Raw genomic sequence first — 19,357 nt, forward strand, 5'->3', positions numbered from 1 at the left:
ATACTATAATGTAAATAAAGCTATGATTAATTTAGAATTTGGGATTTGTCATGCTTTTGAATATCTTTCGTGATGGCGTAAGAGGGTGTTACACCATGACCATGCTTTCTTATTCCATTGCCTTTGTTTAATCTTGGATGACACCTACACCTACAAAATTCAACTTACTAATTAATTAATTCGACTTCTTGTTTTCTTCTCTCGTTTCTGCTTCCTAATTTTGAATTATTTCGTTGACTGTTGTGCATTATACAGCTAGCTAAGCCGCCTTCTGTAAGAAACTTCTCATTGTATATTCCATATGCCATACTTTTCTATTTGTTAAATAATGACCTTCATTTATTATTAAAGCGCTTTTTTTTACGGTGTAAAAGCACTTATTTGATTGCATATCAAACAAGTGTTACTGACAAAAGTGCTACTGAGTAAAAGCGTTTTATAAAAAAACATATATAATCGTGCTTTATATACCTGAATCATTTTTTTTAATTGTCACACCATCACTTGATGTAATAATCCACTGATAGATTCACTCCATCCTTCTTTAAGCAATATATACACCCCATCTACATATTTGAGAATTAATAACACACACACACATATATAATACATACCCTTAACTATTTACAAAAACATATAGAATGAGCATGGCCTTCTACATCCTTGTCTTTTCAGGACTTCTTTGGTCATGCCTAATGTTTAGGGGGAGACAATTGACCTAATTGGGGTCATATCATTCCAATGCCCTCTCCTTCCTTCCATTAGTCATCTCAAATTGCCATTATAACATATGTGACACATAAGAATTTCCTCACGTTTAACTCTTTATTAAAACATTAGCAGTCCGAGTATTTAGGCAAACGACGGTGCCGTTCTATGTAGGGTATGAACTTTTCAATTGCTCAGAACAGGTGAAGACGTAGATTGCTTTGTTATCTGTAATCCAGGATCTGATGTGTAGTTTAGCTCGCCTAATTTTCTATGACTTGAAACAAGTTTTCTCCCTTAGGTTGTAATCATTTTCATCACTAATATATTGTAATTTTTTCCTATAAAAACTGCTAATTAAGAATCGGATTAACATAAAATGAGTAAATGACAGTGTACAATGTGATTAAGGTAACTAATAGCCTGACTAGTGTGGTAACACTAACTAAACACCGACCTATGCTAATAAGTTTGGTAATACTTTTGGTTATTTGGCTAAACAATGTTGTATTTATTTTTTTGACAAACGATAGCATTAGTGGGTTAAATTGTTAAATGCTAAGGGGAGGATGATCAGTGGGATCAAATCTGCACTAGAGTGCATAAGCATTATCGCTTTTTGCCACTGCGATAAAAAGCAATTGCAATAACATTATACTTTTGAGCTTATTGATTATGTTTAATGTAATGATGGAGTATTTGCTCTAACTTGAAAGGGAAAGAGTATTGCCCGGTGGAAAGGGGGAAAAGGCATTGCTTGCTTCAAATTGAAATCTTCATCCAACTTGGCTCATAAATAAATATATGATTAATTAATAATGCTTTTGGCAAATACTTGATGTGCATGGCATTTGTGTTTTCCTCAAAAGCGTTCCCTCACTTGCTGAGCCAGGTCAAACATGCATATGTGAATTAAGAATATCTCAAAATGTGTATCAAAAGTAAAGAAAATCAAATTCACTAAAATAGTAATATTTAAATAAAGTTCAATTTATACAGATGAGTGTGTAGTCAAGTTGGTCAGAGCAGTGTTATTCATACACTAATTTTTACTTCTTACACACTTTTCAATTTTCAGCTATCGGATCGAATAAATTTAATATCAATAGCAAAAAATTAACAAGAACCTAAAAAAGATACAAATGAGTGTGTGAATAGCAGTTTTTACGATGAACTAGCAGATTGCTGAATAAAAAACCTCATAATTAGGGGATCTCAATGAATTTGCTGAATAGAAAACAAATTCTTTAATTTTTGTTAACTTAATTTGTTTGGTGTAATGTGACATCTCACATCGCCCAAGGGAGTGATCCTTATATGTATATTCCCATCCTTACCTAGCACGAGGCCTTTTGGGAGCTCACTGGCTTCGTTTTCCGTAGAAACTCCGAAGTTAAGCGAGAAGGGGGCTAGAGCAATCCCATGATGGGTGACCCACTGGGAAGTTGCTCGTGAGTTCCCAAAAACAAAACCGTGAGGGAATGGTAAGCCCAAAGCGGACAATATCGTGCTAGGGTGGTGGAGCGGGCCCGGGAAGTGATCCGCCCCGGGCCAGGATGTGACATGTAACCTGAAGATATAGCTGGTAAGATGTTAGCAGCACTAGAATTTGGATTGAGAAATAATATTAATCCGAGGTTAATATTATCTATTACGTACATAATACCTATTTAATTACTCTAGCACAGCACATATTGGCTTGTATTTCTGACTATGGTGAATCAAACGATGGTAGTCAGGAGAAGCCTGAAATACCTTTGTGATTCTTTTTATTTTCAAAAAAGATGAACTGTCGTGACGAAACCATCAACTGTTTTTTTTTTTTCCTTAAAAAAGTATTTGTAAGCACGTATAAGAACTATATATTATATTGTTTTGTTTTTATTTTATGTAATAAATCAGCAGAGGTCAAGCCGTCCAAATGAATAACAATAATCAAATATTGTATGCAACATGCTCAAGCATGCGGGCTTTTGCTTTGCTTGCATATAAATTATAATATGATATTTTGATGAAAAACGATTTCACAATTCAATTTTGTGACAAACCACCAAATCATACGATTCATGTACGTTTACAAAACGGGACGTTTTGATATAGGTGCCTTGTTTTTTAATTTTTTAGACTAAACATACACTCTTTTTGAAAATTTGATCAAGCATTTTCCTAAAATTTTGGTTATTAATTTCAGTTTTTCACATAAGTTTATTTTGTTTAGAATTTTAATTTTTCATGACTTTTCCTAGACATTTTTCCCCCTCTTATCCCTATACTTATGCAGTTATTATCCATCTCTATGCATTTTTTTTTATTGTTTGTTATAATTTTACTTTTTTTTTTTTGTGAATATAGTAGAATATTTATAAATAAAAAAAATGGTTAGATTTTATTATTTAGAAGACCCAACACATAATAAAGATTTGTTTGATTATATAGCTACATCTAGTTACCTATAATATGGACACATTTAGTTTTATAGTGGATTTGATTTTTTGTATTTCTTGTACATTTGGAATGTAAATGTACCAAAAGGGTTATCAAATAGAGACATTTAGTTTTGTGGTACATTTGTGATTTTTTGTTCATTTGGTCTTTTGGTACATTTGGAATCTAAATGTACCAAAAGAGTTACCTGGCAGTGGGCACATTTGGTTTATCTGTACATTTGAAATCTAAACGTACCAAAAGGGTTACACAACAATAGGTACATTTGGTTTTATGGTACATTTGAATTTTTGGTACATTTGGTTTCTCGGTACATTTGAAATCTAAACGTATCGAAAGTCGATACTTTTGTTCTCAAATGTACCATAAGTTTTAAGTATATTTTTTTATATATCTATACGTGAAAAAATATATATTGAAGACTTTATTGAGACATTTTTAATAGAAAGAGTTTTTTTTTTTTTTTTTTTTTTTTTTTAAATACTGATAATAAGGTAATGAGGAATTAGTTAATTAATTTTTTATTTTATTTTATTAAAAAAAATGTCATTTAATGTATAGAAGGGGATTGACGAAATTAAATTCCTATATTGTAGGCAATTAGTTGCTAAGTTACCTTATGCCTCTATATAAATGCATTTAAATTAATGACATGGAAATTAAATAAATAGAAAATTATTGAGGTGGCAATTGATCAAAGCGCTTTAATCAAATCTTTAAAAGGGATGAATGTTTAATCTAACAACTATAGAAAAGATGTAGGGCATTCTAATTTTCCCTTACAAAACCCCACATACAAACCCAAACACATGTTGTATGTTTTAGTGAGAGTCAAAATGAAATTATTGGTAGACTAATTTCTTTTTTGTATGATTGATCAATGTTTTACACTAAATTTATCTATACTACGTATAAGATAATACAAATTCAAATGCATAAAAGAGAACATTGCTACAACCAATTTAGCTAAAACATTTCTACTTGGTAAACCATTGAATGTAAAATATCACGAGGTTGCAGCAAAGTACTGAATTTGTGAGCCTTCGTACAACTATGTGGTAGTTTTATATATTAAGATTAATTTGTTACTGTTAGGTTTAGAAATGTAACACCGTTACATGATGTACAAATTCACTCAATTTGTAATATATATTTGTTTATTATGAAATGAGACATAACCATATCGACAATTGATCATATTATAACACGTGGAAAAATATCAGACTAGTACGTTTTAGATGTATAGATATTTCTTTCACAAATCTTAGAGGGGAAAAAAAAACTTTAGGTCATGCAACCAAATTACGAGAGATTTTTCAGTGTACTCGTAACACAGGCTATACGTCATAAATCATTATATAAATGGTGAAACACGAGAAAAAAAGAAAAAAAAAAATCTTTCTCCACTACGTATGGTGTACCACCCCATATTCCGAGCACATTGAATCATCTCAACCAATTAAATGACCTACTATGACTTTGCATTCCTGTCCACAAACTTTATCTTTACATTAATTTGTAGAACTACCTTGAGAGGTAGAGAGATGGATAACGAGTCCAATAGGGTTAACCGAACAATTCCAGTATGGATTATGAGACAGCTCTAATTATACAATGTGTTAATATCATACTATCTCTGTCACATCCCGGCCCGGGACGGATCACTCTCTGGCCCCCTCCACCACCGTAGCACGATATTGTCCGCTTTGGGCTTACCATTCCCTCACAGTTTTGTTTTTGGGAACTCACGAGCAACTTCCCAGTGGGTCACCCATCATGGGATTGCTCTAGCCCCCTTCTCACTTAACTTAGGAGTTCCTACTGAACGCGAAGCCAGTGAGCTCCCAAAAGGCCTCGTGCTAGGTAGAGATGAGAATATACATTTAAGGATTACTCCCCTGGGCGATGTGGGATGTCACAATCCACCCCTCTTAGGGGCCCGACGTCCTCGTCGGCACACTAGCGGCCAGGGTTAGGCTCTGATACCAAATTGTCACATCCCGGCTCGAGACGGATTACTTCCCGGGCCCGCTTCACCACTGTAGCACGATATTGTCTGCTTTGGGCTTACCATTCCCTCACGGTTTTGTTTTTGGGAACTCACGAGCAACTTCCCAGTGGGTCACCCATCATGGGATTGCTCTAGCCTCATTCTCGCTTAACTTCGGAGTTCCTAAGGAACCCGAAGCCAGTGAGCTCCCAAAAGGCCTCGTGCTAGGTAGGGATGAGAATACATATATAAGGATCACACCTCTGGGCGATGTGGGATGTCACAATACACCCCCCTTAGGGGCCCGACGTCCTCGTCGGCACACCACGGCCAGGTTTAGGCTCTGATACCAAATTGTCACATCCCGGCCCGGGGCGGATCACTTCCTGGGCCCGCTCCACCACCGTAGCACGATATTGTCCGCTTTGGGCTTACCATTCCCTCACGGTTTTGTTTTTGGGAACTCACGAGCAACTTCCCAGTGGGTCACCCATCATAGGATTGCTCTAGCCCCCTTCTCGCTTAACTTCGGAGTTCCTATGGAACCCGAAGCCAGTGAGCTCCCAAAAGGCCTCGTGCTAGGTAGAGATGAGAATATACATTTAAGGATTACTCCCCTGGGCGATGTGGGATGTCACAATCTCGGCATGCATGTGATGAAAATACAACACGACTTTAGTATTGCTAAATGATAAAATTATTTGGATGCATCACACACATTTTTATTATATATTAAATAATTAATATGTCAACAAATGTGTCGGTTTTATACTTCTATACAGCACCACCCATTACGCAAACAAATAGCACATTATTTGCACACTATTATTAATTTGGAGATGCATGCTATACATTTGGCCCCAACAGACCATTAGTTTGAATTTGAAGATGCTATTACAACAAAAAGATAAAAATAAAAAAATCGACATCAACTTTGAGGTTGGCAATGAGAATCATTCACATATATAATCTATATATAATGTTTTTTAGTAGACCGATAACGTTAGTGAGTTAAATAATTAATTTTTGGAGAAAGAAAATAATCAATAGGATCAAACCTGTATCAAAATGCATATGCTATTTCCGCCATAAAGCGCCATCTGATATAACAAATATTAAACAAACTAAAATCATAAGCTAATAAAATGTTTCTATAATCTACCTATACTGGCATGAAAGATAAAAAGGAAGAGAATAGAACAAAGGAGGTAGAGGAGCCTAAACTTATCAACTTTTTCTTTCGAGCACCTTCGATCATAGAGATTTTACAGATCACGAAAAGGAATGGATTTCTTCTTTAACTACCTTTCTCCCAACCTCACGGCCGTAAACAAACCACACGACATGTTCGATTATTTTAATTGCGTTTTCTCAATAAATGGAATCATATGCAACCACTTCTACTTCAAGTTACATGGTCCAGGTTGTTACATATGTGTGAGTTGTGTACATCTTCCTCGATCCTCCACCATCCAAATTTAACAAAAAAAAGTAGTACTTATCACAAGCTCAAGCACGTTCAAAGTAAAGGGATGGTCACATTTTTTGGATGAATTAATATAGAGATTCTTTTTATCTTCATGGTAGGTCTTGGGAGTTTCGGGTAATCAAGCAAGGGCGGAGTCATCCTTATGTTAGAGTCGTATGTGATCTTATATCCTAGTTGATAATGTATTTGGTTTCTACTCATGCGTCTGGAGTTTGAAACTCTTTATCCTCTAAATTATTATAATAATATCAAACAATTCCTCATTCCCTTAATAATAAATTTGTTTTTTTTTTTTAAATCCCTAGGATAGGGTGGGTTGGTTCTAATACAATTGTGTTTATGAAAAACAAAATTGCTAATTTACAAGAAATTTATCTCACTCAATGAAAATTAGATATCTCACCCAACAAAAATTAGCCAACTAGATCAAAGCAGCTCCCAAAACGACTTCAGTCAGTTAACTAGATGAGAGCATTTCGAATTAAAGAAATTATAACCCACCCTTGAGAAAATTCCTGGATTCCATTTTTGTAGGTAAGATCCATATTAGAGGTTTAATTATAGGTACATAAGATCGAACCTCACCACACCTAGATATTTATATAATATTAATATTTTCATCCAACTATTTGACCTAAACTCGTATCTTTCTTTATAGTGGAGCATAAGTAACTAAAGTTTTCATGCTTGAAATGTCACATCCTAAATGGAACCCTAAAAGTTGGCATGCATAGTGAAGACGTACGTACAAACACGATATCGATATATAGATTAATGTCATTATCAAGAGCATCAAGAATAAATGGTTCCTTTAAGTAGATGCTAAATTATATTGAAAAAGATTGATGTTCATGTTCATAGCGTGAGATGTATATGTTGAGTTTCTATTGGCATGAAGTTTTAAAGATAACAAATTGCGTGAAAGATAGAAATTGAATTTTAACTTTTCTACAAAGTGATTTTGTGGGTCTCCATCCAAATGGCACACTTTTTAGGAACTCCATTTTACATGGACCTCTCAAGTCTCATGGGTACCCTTGATTTTGAGCTAAAAAGGCAAATGGAATCATGGCCTTTTCGCCCACTATATAGTTTCAGCTTAAGCCTGGCTTCCTTGCAAAACTTGGCCACGTAGAGTTATTTTTATTTTATTACAAATCTACCATTACTATGAAAAGGTTTTACATGTCACAAATCAGTGGTGGAATTAGAATTTTATGTGTGGGAGGACCACTCATATACATAGATAATTTGAACTCAGAACATGAGAGATTTGACTAATTTGCATAGAAATTGAAAGACCTGAAATTCAATAGAGAGAACTAAAAACATTGCACAAACTTAGAAACTCAAATATGAGGTAAAGGGTAAGCAAGAATTTTTTTTTAAATATAAGTTAAAGCCAAAGAAAAGTCAATAGAATATTATGTGTACATTTTTATGTAAATTAATGTATACAAAACACAGTAATGTTGGATTCGTATCATATAAGTTATTCTCAATTGACATAAATTCTAATAAAGGTTAAAGCCTTTAAAGTTAATTTATTCCCTCTTAATTTACTTAAAGAGACGATGGCTTTGTCATTCCTTTTAGAAACAAGAACTTTTTATCCTAATTGGAAGATTAAAATTTGCCATACTATTGAGGAATTTGAGACAGGTCTAGATGTTTTTACCCAAATTGGATTCTCTAACCCTTCTTTTTAAAAATAAAGTACTCAATAAAAATATGTTAAAGTGCGCAGTTGACACGACTGAAAATGCTCTTGTTAAAAAGATGCATACCGTCCCTTCTCTCTCCCTCCTCCCCCACTTTAGTTTCACTTGCTCAGAACAACTCCATTTTGAAGTTTTGCGTCCGTGCGGAGCCCTAGCTTTATATATTAACGACCTTATCTATATATATATATATATATATATATGGAGGATCTTGTAATACAAGCATTAAGTTCTATCTCATGATATTCTCAGTTTTAATTATGATAACATTAGAATCACCACATGGTGGTTCAGTGGTTGCAACGAATTTTAGACCCGTATTACACGTGGTATTGTCCTGGATTCAGTTTCCAGCAGTGGGTGAATTGCACGATGGTGGTCAATGAGAGGCTGAAATGCCTCTGTGAGTCTTTTCTATCCCCGAAATGATCAACTACCGTATAAAACCAACAACTGGTCCCCTTTTGAAAAAGAGAAGAAATAAATTATGATAACATTAGAGTATCAATTAAAGACCACATAATTGAATTTGAAATGAAGTCTACGTTGGGTTACGTACTAATTAAAACAAAATGGGATATGTTCTCATGTGGATGTAATGTCAATCAGATGTTTTACGTGCATTATAGTATTAGTATGACATAATGATATAAACTCACATGGATTGACAGGTAAACGTCAAGCTTATGAAAGAAGCTGCTTATTTTTTTTTCATGCAGAGTTAGAGAATTAGACAGCAAGCCTTTATTAAGAATAACAAAGGTTATTGCCCTAAAATAACACAAAAACTGAAAAATAAAAAAAAATAAAATAAATAAAAAAAAAGAGGGAAAAAATGCAATAAGCGGATTGGTAAGTGGCTTTGTTATAAGCAGCTTTTAGCCAGACAGCCAGCCGGCTTAATTATTTGGCAGTCCACTACTGTCTTTTATGGTGGTGGCAACTGCTGAGAAGCCATCGTCCATCCATCCATGTCTTCGGTGGAGAGTGGAGTCTGTGGACACAACAAAGAAGAACGCACAAATTGCTAACCCTAAAACTTTAGGTCACCACCCTACAGTCTTGGGACCCACACAACTTTCCTTCCTCGTCTACAAGCCAACAACAATGGAGAGCTCTATCATTGGACCCTACCACCCAAAACGAACTTTCCTGGTTATGGGGTTGCTGCCCTGCACCGCATATATGGCATTTTCTGGGTCTGTCTTGTCATAAAATTTGTTATGCCTACTTGTAGTGATGTCAAATAGCATTATGGGCAAAACCACCTCTTGTGTTTCTGTAGTGTGTTTTGGTTTTTTCATAGATATATTATCAACATTTTCTTTCTTTTTTCTAAAGTTTAAATAAGACTTTTTAATCAAAAGGATCCTTAAAATTGACATAACTCTTCACTTTGGTTCATGAGATTTAAAATATATATATAAGTGGCTCATGAATTTGTCTACCATCAATCATTTTGGTGCTTCCATGAAATCTGCTTTAAATAAGGATAAAATAACAAAAATATCCTTAATTTGTCAAATCATTTTACCCATTGTTCATTAAATTGAGGATATTTTTGCCATATTTAACATAAAATTTTCACATAATGACCAAAATAATTGATGGTGGAGAAACTCAGGAACCATTTCTATCGATTTCAAATCTCAAAGACTAAAATGAGGAGCCATGCCAATCTTAGAAACCATTTTAGATAAAAAGCCGTTAAATAAATACAGTTAGTTAAGAGCATTCATTAACTAACATTAGGTCAATGAATCTTCATTGTAAATGATCTCATCAAAGCTTTAGCATGCTAGTTGAGCTAACCATGATCTCATCAAATTAAGTCAATATATCTTCATTTTGAATTGAACTAGTATAAAATAGTGTGCTAATACAAATCCTAAATAGATTAAAAAGTGTTACATAGATGGAATACTTGGAAAATTACTATCATATAACTAGTTGATGATTAAAATGATGGATCAAGCAAATCGATTACTCGTTACAATTCATTTAAGGACTTGTTTACTTATCAGTAATTGAGAAATAAAAATTTCGATAACTTAATATATAACGGAGGTCACGTAACTACCCTTTAGGTGAAAGAATTTATTAATCGTTACATTCATGCAATACGCTAATTAGTAAAGATCGTTAATCCGTTAATATTCTTCTTACCTTAAACAACAACGCCAACTATTCGTTAATCCGTTAATATTCTTCTTACCTTAAACAACAACGCCAACTATTCGTAAACCAAAAAATTCATGATTGATAGGCTACAAATGATGATCTAAGACAAAATTGCAGAGTAATTAATTAACCAAAACAAGAATTCACATTCTACAATGTATAAACTATGATTACATGATAATTTATATGGAAAATGATCCCATGTGTTCTAGAGATCCTGTGATCATGTCCGTTCATTGTACATCGTGCAGTCAGTTTTCGTTAGGTGTTATTTATATTTAATTTTAAATTTTAAATTTCAAATAATTTATGACCGCATGATGTACAATGAACGGATATGATCACGGGATTCCCCGGATAATCAAGAAAAGGATCAGGCAAGGATCCTTTTCCAATTTATATCATCTCAACCAAAGAGCTTTCCATTCGTTGGCCAAAGTATAACTAAAGAGCTTTTTTTTTTTTTTAGTGGTGATATTCCCACCTGATGTCTTATTTCCCCACCCACCATTTAATGAAAATGTTAATAACATATTTATCATTTTAAAAGAAAACTAATCCCTATTTAATTTAGTACTAAAATTTTGAAAAAACAAAAAATAATTTAAAATAATAAATAAATAATGGTGGGTGGGTGTGATATCTTGGTGGAAAGAAGTTGGGAAAGATTTGGGTTAGAATGGACGGAAAGGTTGGATGAAGGAATGGGCGTGTGCTAGATGAAGGCGAGAAACTTCAATGGATAAAAAAGAGAATTGGGTGTGAGATTTGCGGTTTTGATAAAAAAGGAGGAAGAATAGTGGTTTGGGGATCCAATGTCTCTGTAGGGCAGCGTTAGGTGTGAAGAGATGATGAATGTCTAGGTCTTAGGTCTTGCATTTTCTTTCTTTTTTTTCTTTCTATTTTTATTTATTTATTTATAATATTATTTAAAGATATATTAGAGTTATTTAAAAAAAATATTATGGTTATTTTGGGAATATTGGTGGGTGGGTTTATCATGTGAGTGAGAAAATAAGACACTGAGGTGGGTCTAGTAGCACTTCTTTTTTCTTTTCTTTTTTTTGTATTTTTTGTTAAAGTAGCCAAAAAGCTTCATTTAGTTGGGGTGTTGATATGCTCTTAATTAGTTCGTACGACAATTAGGTGTAAATGTACTATTTAATAATTACTCATACGTGATTAATTAACTAGTTACGATCATATTCATTAGATCCAATATTAGACATTTGAATTACATAATTCCTCATTAATTTATGCATAAGCATTCCTAATCAGAGGTGGCAAATCAACTCATTGAGTTGTTAATGGATACCTGTTAAGATCTATTTAATTTGATTTCATCTTACACCATTATCATTATGACCAATCTCACTTCTATATTATGATGAGATCAAATAAAACGGGTATATGAGTACTCATTATTTGATCATCAATCATACAATATGCTTTGGATTCTTTGAATTAAATCATAAACTGTACGCGCATTCTGCAATACATGTTCAGTTAGTTATTAAAATATCCACCCAATATTTAATTTTATAAGACTAAATTATGAACTTGGTTAGAACTAATATAAGGCTGAGACTCATCCAAATCACCAAATTAGGGTACCATTCAAAATAAGGTTCATGTTTAATAAAATTCTAAACTTTTGGAAAAGTACTAAGACCAAAACATGTTAATGAAAATGCAGATAAATTGGAAATGTGAAAATGGACTAAGCTAACAAAAGATAAACAAGCGACATTATTAACCTACCAATTTTTTTTATTAGAAGTTTCGAACCCTTAACCTAACCTGCTTTTACTCATCATCTTATTTATCAGCCATCATCGGTGCCATTAACTTACCACTATGGGTCCAAGCTCAAATTAAATTTTTATTTTTATTTTTTCATCTTCAATGCGAGTTTTACAACATTACAAAGTGCATAACAAATTTAAGCTATTGCGACGAGCCTAATTACAAATAGGTAACACAAATATATTGAATAAAATCGAACATGTAACCCCTCAAAAATAATATTAAAAAATTATGAAAAAAAAACCTAATGAAAAGGGCTTGAAAACTTTGAGTTTTAACGATAAGAACAAAATAAATGGTAAAGTGAATAGTACCATGATTAACTTTTTAATGTAAAAATATGATTTTTCGTTAAAGTGAACATTACTGGTAGTTTTTCGTTAAAGTTCAAAAAAAAAAAAAAAAAAAAGGCTAATCAAAATGTTGGATTATTAAAAAATTACAAAAAGGTCATTTCCGTCATTTTAGTTTACATACACACCGTGCCCGCCTTTGCAATTCGAGAATACGAGTGGTACACCACGTGTTTTTATATAAATGTTAGGAAATTTTATTTTTTAAGTTATTAACTTTTTAACATACATATTTCACTATTTGTATAATAACACGTAGTATACCACCTAATGTGCTGGTTACATTAAAAAATCTCTGTGCAGTTCGGCCCAACAGTACCCTAAACATCGTTCAACGCCACGTCCCCACCTCAAAATTGCCACGTCAACCGGTGGTCCCCGCCGACAAGGACATAGCCGCTCTCACTCCTCCGGTAGTATATATGTAGTTCCCACCCAAACCCCTCCATGTGAATCTTCAACCTCTCTCTCCTCTCTTTGCTCTCTCTCCTCCTAAAATATCGAACGATTACTGAGACGAACGCCGGAAAAAAGCATCCGATATTTGGTTTCGGAGTTCGTAGAAAAGAGAACGGATTTGATTTCGGGATTAACGGAGTTCGTAGAAAAGAGAACGGATTTGATTTCGGGATTAACGGTAACATAGATGGCGATGGCGGTTGGGCCAGCTGCGTCGCCGACTGATGGAGCCGCGCCAGTGTTGGGACCCGCAATGATGCCGATGCAGGCTCCGGTGACTATGGTATCTGACCAGCTGGCGAAGGACGCAATTATCGGGTGGTACAGAGGAGAGTTCGCGGCGGCAAACGCAATCATCGATTCCCTCTGCGGCCACCTGACTCAGCTTAGCGGGGGAGGTGGCGCCGAGTACGCCTCTGTTTTCGCAGCCATACACCGGAGAAGGATCAATTGGATCCCGGTGCTCCAGATGCAAAAGTACCACTCCATTGCCGATGTGATGGTGGAGCTCCGAAACGTCGGGCCGAAGAAGGTAAGGGTGGAAAGGTGCGTGGAGAACGGCGACGTTTTGAGAGCAGAAGAAAATTGCAAGAGCGACGAGGTTAAGTCGTGTTTGGAGGCGGACAAAGGCAAGGATAGTGACGAGAAGGTGGCGGAGAGTAATGGAATTGTCGCCGCCGATGACGTTGCGGAAGAAGAGGCGTCGCCGGATAGCGAGATTACTGATTCAGGTCTGATTCCTTTCCTCTACAGTTTGGATTTGTTACATACGATTCTGAAATTTGATATGAACTGGTAGAAAATTTTAATTTTTGCGATCGAATTTTTGAAAATATTTTATCTTTCTTGAATCTGATTCAGCTGTGTTATTTCCGATTGAAGCTACTCTGAGAAAGTTTCTTGTATTCTGAAGGGTCCGTTTGGTTGGTGAGAAAGAAAAAAAAAAAAAAAAAAAAAAACCCTTGTTTGGAATCTGGAGAGCTTTTTGCTCCCGTGTTTGGTTCCCGAGAAAATAAAAATGATTTTGCGACATCATTTTCTCTGATTGCAAAAATATATTATTATATTAATTAATAATTTTTGGTCCATTATTTTTAGGAGCCAAATAAAAACGTGTTTTTCTCTCCGCCTCCACCTGATCTGAGATTCAAAACAAGTCCGTTTTACATTTCCTTGAAAAACCGTATCTCCTCGTCTACCTTGAATTCAACGTTGCTTTTTGACGGATTGACTTCTAATTTTCCCAGCTTAATAAACAAGGAAACTAATGGTAAAGTTTGAAATTTTTTAATTTTAAAACAAAATAAAATATGAAGTGAATAGTATATGATTGATTTTTTAATGTAAAAATATAATTTTTCGTTGAAATGAACAATATGGAGAATTTTTTGTTAAAATTCTCTAATAAATATCTCTCTTTTTTTATATGATATTTTTCAAAATTTTCCAAAAAATAATTGGAAATTAATAAAGTTAAAAAATTATTTATTGTGGCTGAATTCTTTTCCCGAGGTTTTAGCGCGGTTTTCAGAAATTCGAGGGTAGGGGAAAGTTTGGATGCACTCGGTGTCATAGTTAGTTCGGGCTCTCGAGATGCGTGCCCTTTGATTAAAGGGTGGGCGGCTTGATCAGAGCCGTTGACGTCACCGCCTGCGTTTTGTTTGTTGATTCAGTCTGGGTTGTTAGGTGCCCTTTGACAAAGTGTTGGTGGTCAACCCAACATTAAAATTAGTTATTATTGTGTGGGGCTCATCTCGGTGTGGGCCCGGACTTTTTTTGGTTGAAAATGAAAAATGAGCTTCATTAATAAAAGAAAGAAACAATTTGTGCTAATAAAGTCTAAACTTAAACAGAGCACAAAGCCCTACATAACAAAGCAAACATAGAGGCATCTGGAAAAAGGATTATTTTCTAGGAATCTTAGAAATCATGTGATCGTGACCATTCATCGTACATTGTGCGGTTAATTTTTCATTAAGTACTATTTATATTTAATTTTAAATTTTAAATTTTGAAATGATTTTTGACCACACGATAAACGATTACGATTTTTAAGATGCCAGAAATGCAGCTCTGTATATTAAATGACATATTACTGGTCGTAAATATTTTTACCCAAATATTCAATCATTTCTATTATGTCATGTTCCGTCACACTGAAAAATAGTAATGAATAGGGTTCAAATTTGAGTAGTGTATTTAATCGTGCACATGTTGGCCAAAACTAAAAGGACTATTTAATGTGTTAATCCTGAATATGTACTTTTTATATTCGGGCAAGTTTCGAGTAATTTACGACGATGTGTGAATACCAACTGGCTCGGGTGTCCTTATGTTCGGACACCCGAATGCACTATTCAAGATTCCGATATTCTGAATGCTTATAGTGGTGCGTTGCGTGTAGCTTTACTGCATTTTTGTTTGTTATTGTGTCCTGCCTATATGGTTGTGCGTGGTGAGTAGCGCTAGCTTTTGCTTTTTGTAAAAGCACTTATGAACGGCAGGTGGAAGCATTGGTTTATCAGGAATAAAATGGCCATATCACCATTTTTATGTTTTAGAAATTGTGTTCAAGATGCGCATTCCACAATCATAGAAGTTAATTCAATTCCTTGTGGATTTTTTTTATCAATTGTGAAAGGTCTAGTATTGGAAATCAATTACAAATGAAGTTAAAATTTGTTGTTTAGTTTTTTATGTACCGCCTGATTCATGGTACTAACAGTTAAATCGGTATATAGAAACGATTATACATGATTTACGGTATTAACAGTAAAAAAAACACACTTGTTCGGTTATGTTTCAAAGCTTTGCGTGTAATACATGAGTATCACTGATCTATTGCAAATGCGATGTTCGTAGACTCGAATTTGATGGAAACTTTGCATCATTTCTGTTTGATAGCTATTTTGGCATATAGATAGATTCTAGTTTGTTACTTAATTATACGCTAGCTGACTTCGGAACAACATAAACCAACTGGTTTTTAGATCAGTTGGTCTGTCTTAGATTTCGCCTTTGTTAAATAACCTCATTGTATTTCTCCCTTTGTAGTGCGTGAATGTTTACGTGAATAATTGGTTGTTTAACTTGTGCAACTGTTACTAATTTTGATTTATTGCTAGTGAGTTCATTTGATTATCGAATGCATTTTTTTTAACAATTCGATTGCATACTTTTACTGCAGGTTCACAAGAAGCGCAGCTCAATTCAGTAAACAACGAGATATGCTCTAATCATGACGAGTGTGAGGAGCGTCGTACCCAGATCAAATTGACTAAAGGTTTCTCAGCAAAGGAGTTGGTCAGAGGGCGTATGGTGAGTTATTTCTTCAATCTAATATTACCGTATAAGAGAGAAGTGAAAGAGTTGGTTATGCTGTATATTCTGGTAAGAAAATCAGGTAGCTATTACTGACTAGCAGATAACCGAAACTGGCAGGTGAATGTTGTGAAAGGGTTAAAGCTATACGAGGACATATTCACTGACACCGAACTCTGCAAATTGACTGACTTCGTAAATGATCTCCACGCGGCTGGACTTAATGGAGAGCTTTCAGGTAAAGGAATCCCTTGTTTTTGAAACTCATCCTGGGTTGTATCTTGTTCAATGTGGTCTTATACATTGTTCTATTATGTCGTTTTGTGTATTGGGGATAATTGTAGATATCCATTTGTTCTTTAAAAAATTCGCTTCTGAAGTTTGAATGCAAAATCATTTCCATGTAGCTTTATCGAGGCTAACTCAATTTTTAACATAGGAAAGGCTACTCTAAGTTATCAGTATTCATTCAAGAATCTAACTCTTATCTTCTTGACTGAATACAGGCGAGACCTTCATTTTGTTCAACAAGCAGGTTAAGGGAAACAGGAGAGAGCTGATTCAGTTTGGTGTTCCAATTTTCGGGCAGATCAAGGAGGACACTACAAGTAATAACCGAAACTAGTAATGCATACTTCAACTATTTTATAAATGTCATTCAGTTTGTCAAATTTCGGACAGGGTCTTATACTAAATACCGAAGCTAACTTTAATTTGTTTTTATAGACAATATAGGGCCGATTCCAGCTCTTCTCGAAGATGTGATTGATCACTTTGTACTATGGCAGTTAATTCCGGAGTATAAACGACCGAATGGTTGCATCATCAACTTCTTTGATGAGGTATTCTATGTTTTGCTTGCTGCATTGTCATGTTACCGCCTCTGTTACTGTTTACTAGAACATAGCTGCAAAGAGGGCGCTTCACAGCATTGGTTTGTGTTATGAGTCTTTGTTTATGCACTTTCTTTTTAATTTAAGAGAGAAACAGTTCTAATGGCAATCATTTCTTTTTGTAGGGAGAATATTCACAGCCATTCCTGAAACCACCCCATTTGGACCAGCCCATCGCCACTCTTCTCCTCTCTGAATCAGCAATGGCTTTCGGGCGCACCCTTCTGAGTGATAATGATGGGAACTACAAGGGACCGCTGATGCTATCGCTGAAACAAGGGTGTGTACTCTTAGTTCTTTCAGTTTCACTTATCTTTTCACGGTGATTGAAAAGCGAAAACGTTGAATGTTTAACTTCTGCAGGTCCCTTTTAGTCATGAGGGGAAACAGTGCTGACATGTCACGACACGTGATGTGTCCATCTCCAAACAGAAGGGTGAGCATCACATTCTTCAGAGTCCGAGTAGACTCCAACCAGTTCCAGTCTCCCCAAAGTCCAACCCACAATGGTGCCATGACTCTATGGCAACCTGGGATGGTGAGCCCATACGCGGTGCCAGATGGAGCAGCTCTCAATGGTTATGAGGCAATGGATGTGATGCCCAAATGGGGTGTAGTCATGCTAACCCCCGTTCGTCCTATGGTAACAAGCCCTCAAAAAGTTCCTCAAAGTGGTACCGGGGTTTTCTTGCCCTGGACCAGGGGGTCAAGAAAATCAGCAAAGCATCTTCCACCTCGCGCCCAAAAGGGACGGCTTATGGCACTCCCTTCCCCAGCAGAAACACATGTGGCAGAGTCCACTTCTGAGCCCGGCATCAGTGTCTAATGGAAGAACGAAGGTCCGAAGTTAGCCAGAGGCAGCCCTGGGTCCAAAAATCATATGAATCAGCAAAGTTTGCGTTCACGTTCTCTCTTGTGTTCTACAGGAATCTTTTCTTGTTGTACAAACAAAGCCTAGGTGCTGTTAGATGAGTTACAGTACTTTTTTCTTGGACGGTGTATGGCCTTCAGATTTAGTAGGGTATCAAAATTGTGGGGTGTGAATTTTAGCTCAAGTAAAAGGAGCTGAATTTTGTATTATGTTGAAAGTTTTTCATAGACGGATTAAACTATTTTATTCACAAGATCCTTTCTTTCGATTCATAGCCGCAATTTTTTATACAAGCGATATTTAGGTGAAAGGGATCCAAACACAAGACTTCCAATGCAAGGACAAATGCGCTAAACAACGTCTCTTGCAAATTCGTCCTTTTTAAATTATATTGGAGAGTTTTGAACCTTAAATCAAGGGTGCAGGTTGATCTCTTTGGTTGAGGCTGCATTCATTTTGACACGTGGGAAGGGCTTACTCTCCTAGTGGCTCGGCTTGGTCTCGCTCCCTTCCCACACTTTTCCTTCCCACTTAAAAGATTGATAATCTCGGTAACCTTTCTGAACGTTAGTCTTCGAGGAGCGATTTGAAAAGGGGCTGAACCTAACCTATTTCTGTCAAAATTCTAAGGGGCATCAAGATCCTTCATCAGTGGGGAAAAATCTGCATGCTTTCCACATTACACTTCGCAATATCAATTCACAGTTACTACTTACCGCACCAATGAGTCAATAGAAGAAGGGGTTAGGTAGGCATATAAGCATATGCAACAACTTTCTCTTGGATGAGATGCCAACTCTGTTGACAGTATTAGAACCCGTGACTACATTGTGGGCATCTGTTGGCAAATGCCGCAGAAGGGACTGCATATAATTCACATTAAAAACGTGAAAACCGCGCTTCATAGGTAGATCTAGCACATGATTTGGAATGCATGTGGTTCGAGAAACCTCCTGATTTCCTTCGGGATGTGTTGCTTTAGTTGTGCTATTTGATTAGGGTATCTCTCACACCAGGTGGAACAAGAGGGATCAGGTGGGACCGAAACACATAAATTCTTGAGTTTTCACAAGAGATGCTTATGACGTAGTTAGACGCTCCTACCAAGTCATTATCCAAC

At 35.5% G+C, this 19,357-nt stretch overlaps 1 protein-coding gene across 1 annotated transcript; it reads left to right on the forward strand.

Moving 5' to 3' along the window:
* The first annotated feature begins 13,160 nt into the window (after positions 1-13,160).
* On the forward strand, positions 13,161-18,505 carry LOC137715706 (RNA demethylase ALKBH10B-like). Its single transcript, XM_068455046.1, has 7 exons — positions 13,161-13,883; positions 16,340-16,470; positions 16,594-16,711; positions 16,980-17,081; positions 17,200-17,315; positions 17,492-17,646; positions 17,730-18,505. Exons 1-7 carry the CDS (start codon positions 13,340-13,342, stop codon positions 18,190-18,192), a joined length of 1,629 nt encoding a protein of 542 aa, XP_068311147.1. The 5' UTR covers positions 13,161-13,339; the 3' UTR covers positions 18,193-18,505.
* Positions 18,506-19,357: the final 852 nt, after the last annotated feature.

Source organism: Pyrus communis, chromosome 14, assembly GCF_963583255.1.
Source record: "Pyrus communis chromosome 14, drPyrComm1.1, whole genome shotgun sequence".
Lineage (NCBI taxonomy): Eukaryota > Viridiplantae > Streptophyta > Magnoliopsida > Rosales > Rosaceae > Pyrus > Pyrus communis.